General features: G+C 46.5%; 1 protein-coding gene and 1 pseudogene across 1 annotated transcript; one reads left to right on the top strand and one right to left on the bottom strand.

Annotated features, from left to right (window-relative positions):
- The first annotated feature begins 481 nt into the window (after positions 1-481).
- Positions 482-1,507, top strand: LOC147987170 (uncharacterized; annotated as a pseudogene).
- Positions 1,508-6,821: 5,314 nt separating this feature from the next.
- LOC147987169 (uncharacterized) lies at positions 6,822-9,126 on the bottom strand. Its single transcript, XM_087540265.1, has 3 exons — positions 7,986-9,126; positions 7,733-7,873; positions 6,822-7,289 (listed from the first exon to the last, which is right to left on the bottom strand). The coding sequence occupies exons 1-3, from the start codon at positions 8,463-8,465 to the stop codon at positions 6,822-6,824; spliced, it is 1,089 nt and encodes a 362-aa protein (XP_087396391.1). The 5' UTR covers positions 8,466-9,126.
- Positions 9,127-9,807: the final 681 nt, after the last annotated feature.

Raw genomic sequence — 9,807 nt, 5'->3', positions numbered from 1 at the left:
TGATAGACAAAAGGTAAACTTCTCTTCTCATACAATATTGCACTAGGTTTCATGGTTTCATATGCACATTGCTCTAGCTTCATTGTTTCATTGTTTCATAGGACCAATGCTTAGCTTTATTTCCCATTGTTTCAAACAAGGGCTTTTAAATGCAATAAACCATGTTTTCCCCAATTATCCACAAAGATTATGCCTTAGACATATCTATCAGAATTTCCAAACAGCTGGTTTTAGAGGTGATGAATTAAAGAAACACATGGACGCAGCTAGCTACTCTTATACTGAGAATGAACATCTTGATGCAATGAATGCTTTGAAAAGAGAGTGTAAGGCTGCTTGAACATGGCTTCACAAAATACCTGTTCATACTTGGGCTAGGCATGCTATGGATTTTAATTGCAAAACTGACCTAGTAGTGAACAACATCAGTGAGGCGTTTAATAAAATGATATTAGATGTCAGAGGCAAGCCAATAGTGACCATGATAGAAGGAATTAGGACAAAATTGATGGTCAAATTTAACAAGAATAGAACAAAGACAGAGACAGCAAATTGGGAGATTTGCCCTACCTATGCTGAAATGTAGAGGAGACAAAGTACAACTCAAGGTGGTACCAGACTTTGATGGTTGGTCCTAACATTTACCAAGTGACTAGTGGAGAAAACACCTACTCAGTGAACTTGCTGGACAGAATATGTGGATGTAGGAAATGGGATATGACTTCTATGCCTTGCCATCATGCAATTTCTGCAATAGTGAAAGCTAAGTTGCAGCCAGAGGACTTTGTGGCTGATTTCTTCAAAAAGGAAATGTATAAAAAAACATTTGCACATATCATATTTCTTGTGCCTGGTCCAAACCTGTGGCCAAGGACAAGAACTCAGGACATAGAGCCTCCAGTATTCAAAGACAAGGTTGGGAAGCAACAAACAAAGAGGAGGAAAACCCAATTTGAGAAGCCAGCGCCAAGAGATACATCTAGGATGGCATATATTACTTGCAGCAACTGCAAACTTGTAGGGCATAGATACAATGTTTGCTCCAAGCCCCTCAACCCAGCTCCTGCTATGAGAATAAACCAGCATCAGGTTAGTTATAGTAGCACCTCAATTCTCTTTATTTTGTCTCCATTGTAACTCACAAGCCTTAACTGTTTTTGAAATGCAGCCAAATAGGTCACAGGCTTCTACTTCAATAAACAAATGCATCTACAACTGTTGCACCACCAAGGAAGAGGTCATCTTCATCTACTGCTGCACCAGCAAGGAAGAGGCCATCTCCATCAACTATTGCTCCTACACCTGCTGCCACTACACCTGTTGCTCCTCTAAGGAGATCTCCCAGGAAGAAAGCTACACCTGCTGCCACTACACATGCTGCTCCTCCAAGGAGGTCCCAGGAAGAAAGCTACCACTGCTGGTACAGCCTCTACCTCTGCTGCAGGAAACAGGTCAACTTTTCAAGCACCAAGACAAAGTGGAAGAAAAAGGACTTCATACAACTTGAAAGAGTACTTCTATGCTTCTGGGAACTAGATGCCTTTGTCTTTGTTGGCTTGTGATGCCTTTGTGTTGGCTGCGAACTAGATTATGCCGTTGTTGGCTTTCAGAACCTATGATGACATTGTTGGCTTTCAACTAGATTATGCCTTTGTTGGCTTTCAGAACCTATGATGCCATTGTTGGCTTTCAACTAGATTATGCCTTTGTTGGCTTTCAGAACATATGATGCCTATGTTGGCTTTGAACCATTGTTGGCTGTGAAAACTTGGATGTTTATCTTAAATGTTGGTGACTCTGGTGATGATGATGCTTACTATGATTCTAGGGTCCCTCGGCGTCGAGAAACCGACCAAAGTGAGTCTAGGGTCACTCGACGTCGAGAAACCCACCAAAGTGAGTCTAGGGTCACTCGACGTCGAGAAACCCACCAAAGTGAGTCTAGGGTCACTCGGCGTCGAGAAACCCACCAAAGTGAGTCTAGGGTCACTCGATGTCAAGAAACCCACCAAAGTGAGTCTAGGGTCACTCGGCGTCGAGAAACCCACCAAAGTGAATCTAGGGTCACTCGACGTCGAGAAACCCACCAAAGTGAGTCTAGGGTCACTCGGCGTCGAGAAACCCACCAAAGTGAGTCTAGGGTCACTCGACGTCTAGAAACCCATGAAAGTGAGTCTAGGGTCACTCGGCGTCGAGAAACCCACCAAAGTGAGTCTAGGGTCACTCGACATCGATAAACCCACCCAAGTGAGTGTAGGGTCTCTCATCATTGACAAAACCAACCAAGTGAGTCTAGGGTCTCTCGGCATCGACAAAACTAGCAAGTGAGTCTAGGGTCTCTCGGCATTGACAAAACCAACCAACAACATCAGATTCAGCATAACTGGAAGATCCATACATAACCATAACTAATAAGTACCATATTACACGATAGTGCTTAATGCTAAATAGGTACATTACATAACCATAATTCAGATATTACTATATCATTGATCTAATAGTAGTCATTACATAACCATAATTATAGTACTCATCATCCCATAACCATGTTGGTGGTACTAATAAGCAGCTGTAACGCCCACGATGCGGCTATATCTCCCACGTGTCGAAGCACGACTTAGAGGCATAACCGCATTGTAAGCAATGTCGCAAGAGGGGTAATCTTTACACATCCCATGTACTAAATAAGAAAAGAGGTACATAGTTGGCTTACAATCACCACTTCAAACAATAGCATAAATATAACATTACAATCATCCAGATATAGTCAAGGTCCGACTACGGAACCAAAATAAAGACAACCCCAAATGCATAATGTCCCCGATCGCCCCAACTGGGCTCCACTACTGATCATCTGGAAAGGAAACGTAGTATCGCCCTGAGTCCTCATCGAACTCCCACTTGAGCTCAGTCGTATCTCCTGGAACGGTATCAGTGGTCCCTGCATCTGTTTTTGGAAGGAATCTGTGAGTCACGGGGACTCAGCAATCTCACACCCTCGCGATCAAGACTATTTAAGCTTATAGGTAGGGTAAAAGGTATGAGGTGGAGTTGCAGCAAGCACTAGCATATAAGGTGGCTAACATACGCAAAAGAGAACGAGAAGAGAAGGCAAAGGCATGGTCGAGAATCTATGATCAAGAAGTGATCCTAGAACAACCTACGTTCAAGCATAACACGAGACCGTGTTCTCTTCCCGGACTCCGCCGAAAAGAGACCATCACGGCCACACACTCTGTTGATTCATTTTAATTAAGTTAAGTTTCAGGTTTTCTACAACCGTACATTAACAAATTCCCATCTGCCCATAACCGCGGGCACGGCTTTCAAAAGTTCAAATCCCTGCAGGGGTGTCCCAACTTAGCCCATCACAAGCTCTCACGGTCAACGAAGGATATTCCTTCTCCCAAGACAACCCGATCAGACTCGGAATCCCGGTTACAAGACACCTCGACAATGGTAAAACTAAACCAGCAAGACCACCTGTTGTGCCGACAAATCCCGATAGGAGCTGCACATATCTCGTTCTCAGGGCACACCGGATAAGCTAAGCGTACGGGAGCCAACGTAACCCAAGTTGCCGAGGGACGGCCCCGCACGGTGCTCTGGGTTGGACCAACACTTAGAGAAGCACTGGCCCGGGGGTTTAAAATAAAGATGACCCTTGAGTCCGCGAAACCCAAGGGAAAAAAGCTAGGTGGCGAATGGTAAAACCAAGGTTGGGCCTTGCTGGAGGAGTTTTATTCAAGGCGAACTGTCAAGGGGTTCCCATTATAACCCAACCGTGTAAGGAACGCAAAAATCAAGGAATATAACACCGGTATGATGGAAACTAGGGCAGCAAGAGTGGAACAAAACACCAGGCATAAGGCCGAGCCTTCCACCCTTTACCAAGTATATAGATGCATTAAAGTAGACAAGATATAATAATGATATCCCAACAATAAACATGTTCCAACAAGGAACAAACTCCAATCTTCACCTGCAACTAGCAACGCTATAAGAGGGGCTGAGCGAAGCGGTAACATAGCCAAACAACGGTTTACTGGGACAAGGTGGGTTAGAGGTTTGACATGGCAATATGGGAGGCATGGTAAAGCATGTGGTTCGTAGCATAGGCATAGCACAAGAGTGAGCATCTAGCAAGCAAAGATAGAAGTGATTTCTAGGGTATGGTCATCTTGCCTGCAAAGTTCTCCGAGTTGACGTAAGCTTGATCCTCGTAAACGTTCTCAACAGGTTTCTCGATCACGTACTCGTCTCCCGGCTCTACCCAAAGCAAGAACACAAAAAAAGGGAATCACAATCAACCACGGTGCAATGCACAAGCAACATGATGCCAAACATGGCATGATATGCAGGATGTGATATGCAATGCATATGCGTGCTTTGGAAAGGAAAGATTGAATCAGGCCTCAACTTGGAACACCAATAGTGCCGCTGGAAAGATGAGTTGATTTCGGTCGAAATCGATATAAAGATCATCGAAAACGGATGCACGGTTTGCAAATGGCAAGCAAAACAATAAAGGCGCAAAGCTGTGATTAACAGCACCAGGCCATCTAAATGCATCAAGAACAACAAGCTACTGCACTCTAACATAACAACAAAGCACATGGCAGTGATCCACTCAAGATGATTAACAAAAGATGAACACTGAGCTACGGCTAATTCACTCAATAGCAGGTTCAAACAAGCATGGCAAAAGTGCAAAAGATATCAGGTTCACAGACTTAGGGAAAATAACATGTCAGGAATTAACATCAGGAAGCAATGTTTAGAGCAAGATAACAACATGATACAGGAACATATCATGGCAAGGCAAAGCATGGCATGAAGCTACTCAAAGCATACAACAAAAGTCCCTTACTGACCATAAGCCAAAAGGGATCATAAAATACAATGGAAACCATGTGAACATAGCAACTTTCGTTAACAGATTCAGACTTAGCAGAAAACTGGAACATGGCAAAACAGATTCACGTAGGCATGTTTACGAGCTCGATGCACTCACCACAAGGCATTGCATGAAAAACTAAGCATACACCCAGCAAGTAGACATGATGAATAAGCTAACCATGGCAAGAACACTCTCATAGCATGCATGGATAAACTATAACAACCTCGGCAAAATTGCTTAATATGTAAACAATCTTCCAGGAACATTTTATAGCAAAAGTAGAGCAAGATTGAGTCATGCTAGGTTGCTCCATAATTGCAAACAAAGACATGGATGGATAGAGCATAGCAATATCTCAAAATCATCCTTACTGAACATGCTCAAAAGAGGCATGGATCACTCTGTAGGAACAAGAATACATGGCATAAAAATAATATCAGGGAAAAGAGTTAGAAGATTTCTAAGTCCCTGAAATCAGCAACATTACGAGATCTACTTTGCATGCTTGTGCTAGTCACCATAAAGATCACAAAAATACATGGCATACACCCCTGTAAAGATGGCATGGCATACTTCAAAACACATGTAGGGCTCAAGATCATAGGAGGCACACATTAAACATGGCAAAAATGACAAAAGTCCAATCTCTGTTAAGAATCTGAAACTAACATTGCATAGCACTCTTGCAACAGCATTTAGCGCATCAAGACGAACTCAAATGAACAAGGTGCAGTGGAAAGAAATGAAGTACACATCGGGACGAACAATTTGACATGCTACACGCCCAAAACGGAGCCACGGGTGCAAAGTTATGATGCGATGAAGAATGCTAAAATTAATGGAAAACTAGGACGAAGTCAACCCTAGGGTTTACTGTAGCCGATCCAGATCGGGCACAGGCTTCGAGGCGGCAGCGGATCTCGCCGGATCCCCGCCGGAGAAGTGGCCGGAGGAGGCCGGGGAGGGCGGGTCCGGTCGAATCCGGGCGGCACCGGCGAGAGGAGACGGCGGGGCGACGAGGGGAGCTCCGGCGGCCGGCGAGGAGGAGAAAACGGCGGCGCGGCGGCGCGGGGACTCGGCCGCGGTGGAGCTCGGCTCCGGCCGGCGACGGGAAGCGGAGGCCGATGCGGGTGGCGATGGGCGGAGGCGCGCCGGCGCGTGGGGCGGCTCGGGCCGCGGGGGCCTGCCCCGGGCCTCGGCGGGCCGGCGGTGGCGATGTTGGCGCGCGGGCGGCAGGCGAATCGGGCGACGACACGTGGCGGCGGCGGCGCGGGTCGGACACGTCCGGCCGGCTGATTTCCGTCCGGCGGCGCGAGGAGAGGGAGAGGTTAGGGTTTGATGCGGGATTTGGACGGGGTGCACAAATTTATACCTAGAGGGAGCTAGGAGGCTCCAAATTGAGCACGGTTTGCGGCCATGCGATCGTGAACGAACGACCGAGATGATGGAGTGGGTTTAGGTGGGTTTTGGGCCACTTTGGAGAGGTGTTGGGCTGCAACACACACGAGGCCTTTACGGTTCCTCGGTTAACCGTTGGAGTATCAAACGGAGTCCAAATGGCACGAAACTTGACAGACGGTCTACCAGTAGTAAACTCAGGCCGCTTGGCAAGTCTCGGTCCAATCCAAGAACGTTTAATACCTGCACACGAAAAGTAGAAAGGGACACCGGAGGACATAGGAGCGCCGGAATGCAAAACGGACAACGGGGAAAATGCTCGGATGCATGAGACGAACACGTATGCAAATGCGATGCACATGATGACATGATATGAGATGCATGACAAAGACAAAAGCAACACGAAGACAAAAACCCGACAACGAAGAAATAACATAACTTAGTGCCGAAAATGGCAAGAGTTGGAATACAAATATGGCAGGTTGCATATGGGGTGTTACAGCAGCATATTACATTATACTGCTCATTCATCTAAGATGGCCTTGATCCCATTCAGCTTCAGCTTGGTCTGCTCCGCAACCTTCTCAAGCTCATTAATGTGGGCCTGCAACTTAATCTTCTCTTCAGCAAGCTTCAACTTCATGGTCCTAATGACATTGGCTTGAGCAGCTGTCAGGTTCTTGAGCATGTCATACTTCTCCTGCAGCTTGCTCTCATCAGGTTTGTTCTGCATCTGACCTCTCTCCATCTGAGCCCTCTGCTCCTGGGCATCCAAGAGGCCGTTGACATCTTCAACCAACCTCTCATAACTTGCCTGCAGCTTGATCTTCTGTTGTGTCAGATTGTGAACAGCAAATGAGCTTTCTAGATTGTCCTCAATCTTGCTCCTCCTGCACTCTTCATACTTATCCCACAACTTGGTCAATGCATTCTCCATTGTAGCTGGCCAAAATGGATCAACCCATTCAACTAGCCCACAGTTTCTTCCCTCCTGTAATATTAGTGTTAAACAGGTATAAAGTAACACAATGATATAAATAGTGTAAAGTGCTCACTAATCCACATGCTATAAAGTAAAAAACAGGTATAAAGTAACACAATGAGTTAAACAAACAGGTATGAGCTAGCTGTATGACACAATGAGTTAAACAATTACAGTGCTCACTAATCCACATGCTATAAAGTAACAAGTCTCAATCAGTGCTCCCAACCCTATGCACATAATGGCATATAAACAATGACCTCACTAACCCACCACTATCACAGGAAATACATAACTAATTAACAACCTAACTAACATGGCAGATCTGCTGACAACACTGTGCACATGCTCACATATAAACAATTACCTCACTAAGCAACTAGCACACCAGATCTGCTAACTATAAAATCAGTACTAAACAATGACCAGATTAGCATAAATTTGGCACATACCTTCACAGCACAAGCAAGGAACCTCCTGCCGGTATGGATGCCTTGGAAAGCAACACGCATCTCTGCTGGCACGGAGTGTTCACTGCACAAAATGTCAGGTTGAGTGCCCTCGAAATCGGAGTCATCCATGGTCTCAGGGATCTGGAGGTGCAAAAGAAAAGGCAACAAAACTTTAGATCAAGCTCAACAGAAAAATCCCCAAATCGCAACCCTAACCATAACCCTAACCCTAGCTTGAGCTCGAGCAACTCACCTTGATGATGCCCTCGTCTGAAGCCGAGTCGGCGTACTGGTGAGAGTTGTCGCTGCTGTCGTCATTAGACCAGGACACCATGGCGACGCGGCGGCGACGGCAGTCGGAGATGTGGGAGGGGGCGGCGGCGAACGAGCGGGAGCAGAGAGAGGGAGAAGGATGAGAGAGTGAGGGCTGGGAGTGGGCCTGCACCGCTTCGGGGGTGTTTGATCTGCCCGGCTCGAATCGGTGCGCCAGCGGCGTGTAACGCCGTCTAACGGCGTTGTCGTGTGAACAGTGCAGCCACGCCGACGGATGCGGGCCCCCTGTCATAAACACACTTAAAACGGTCCAAACGAGCAACCAGTGTTCTTTGCAAAAATTATGAAAAAAAATAGTGCTTTTTGACACAATTTCGTATATGTGTGGTTCCTGCAAACCTAGCCTGAAGTTTCGATGTTTTTTGCAATTCACTCTGTTATAGGTAACATTTTGAAACATCGCCCATGGTTGACGGTGATCGATGGGAGGGGGGGTCCTCACAATATCATGTAGAACCTATGCATAGCCATCCACAAAGTCGTCCTCGACGATGTCTTCATCCACATCAACAACATCGACTTTGTCTTCCCAAACCGGATCAATGACAGGATTTTCGATCTCATCAATGACCTCCTCACTTAGGACACCCCTAATCAGGGGCTTGGGCGTTAACTCTGCCTACATACGCCACAACACCGATTACCTGGTGTACTACACTGTGATCTATTATGGATCACCCTTTGCCTACACTGACTAGCTACGTCACATGGATGGATGCGACATATATACTGCGTGACATATTATGCATGGTACGACATGGTTGCTAGCCAAGTTGTTCTCTCCTCTCTCAAAGTGCATAGGGAAACCTGTTAAGCTCGGGGCTCTTACATGCTACCCGTGGTCACAAAAGAAGGTGCATACCACGAGGGAAACCTAGCCTGCGACTCCAACTCGATCACTTCCAATGGATGGCGCTAAACCTAAGCATATTTTGGCCCAGGTTTCAAGCTGGTCTTTAAAAGGCTTGAATCCCAAACTAAAAGCCTCAGCCCGGCCCGAAGCTCAAAAATGTCCCTTCCCTCATGCATGAGCCCAAAAGCCTAGCCCAAATATTGCTTTCTAATCTGCACACATGCAAGCCCGACCTGAAGTATGGCTCAAAAAACTGTAATATAGAAGCCTCTGATCCGAACACTCTTTTGGGATGCAAAACAAAGCCTAGGCCCGAGTTGATAGGCAAGCTCGATTCAACCCATCCTTATTTTTTGGGTTGGCCTTGGGTCGGGCCGTCCATGATCAGGGTGGGAGACGAGGTTTCTCCCGTCGTTGTTGATAGTAATGTTAAGTTTTCCCGGCCTTCTGCGCAAAAGAAAAGTTTAGGTCTAGGCTAGGGTTTCCCATGTGGTGTCGGACTTCATGAAATGTCCGAGATGACATCTCATTTCTTTCCTTTCCTTCTCTCTCCTCCACCATATTAAAGAGTCTCCCCAAAATCCTTGATCCCTCTCCCCTCCTCCCTCTACATCATTGGCTGAATGAGTGGTAGGAGAGGAAGTCACGCCATTGTTGTTGGTAGTAGGCTTTGTTAGAATAAATCCGAGGCATATCGTTGATCATCTGAGGACCAAGCAATCACACGAGCACGACACCGAGATTTGTTAATGAGGTTCACCGATATAGCTACATCCTCGGGGCCTGACTACGGGCGCTCCTTCCCGTGACACCGTCATAATACCACACACCGGCCACCCGGGCACCGGCACACGCCGTCGGCTCCCCCTTGCGCGCCTGTGCTATTATG

The sequence above is a fragment of the Triticum urartu genome, chromosome 2A, assembly GCF_056163025.1.
Source record: "Triticum urartu cultivar PI428250 chromosome 2A, HENAU_Tu73, whole genome shotgun sequence".
NCBI lineage: Eukaryota > Viridiplantae > Streptophyta > Magnoliopsida > Poales > Poaceae > Triticum > Triticum urartu.
This window is presented reverse-complemented; position numbering and strand designations above follow the sequence as displayed.

Bases quoted from the DNA above. Each gene is read 5' to 3' on its own strand.
- LOC147987169 (XM_087540265.1), bottom strand. From the start codon at position 8,465: ATGTTTCAAAATGTTACCTATAACAGAGTGAATTGCAAAAAACATCGA. The intron at 7,874-7,985 runs GTGAGTTGCTCG...TTGCACCTCCAG, and splicing joins CAGACGAGGGCATCATCAAG to ATCCCTGAGACCATGGATGA. The intron at 7,290-7,732 runs GTATGTGCCAAA...CTAATATTACAG, and splicing joins TCCTTGCTTGTGCTGTGAAG to GAGGGAAGAAACTGTGGGCT.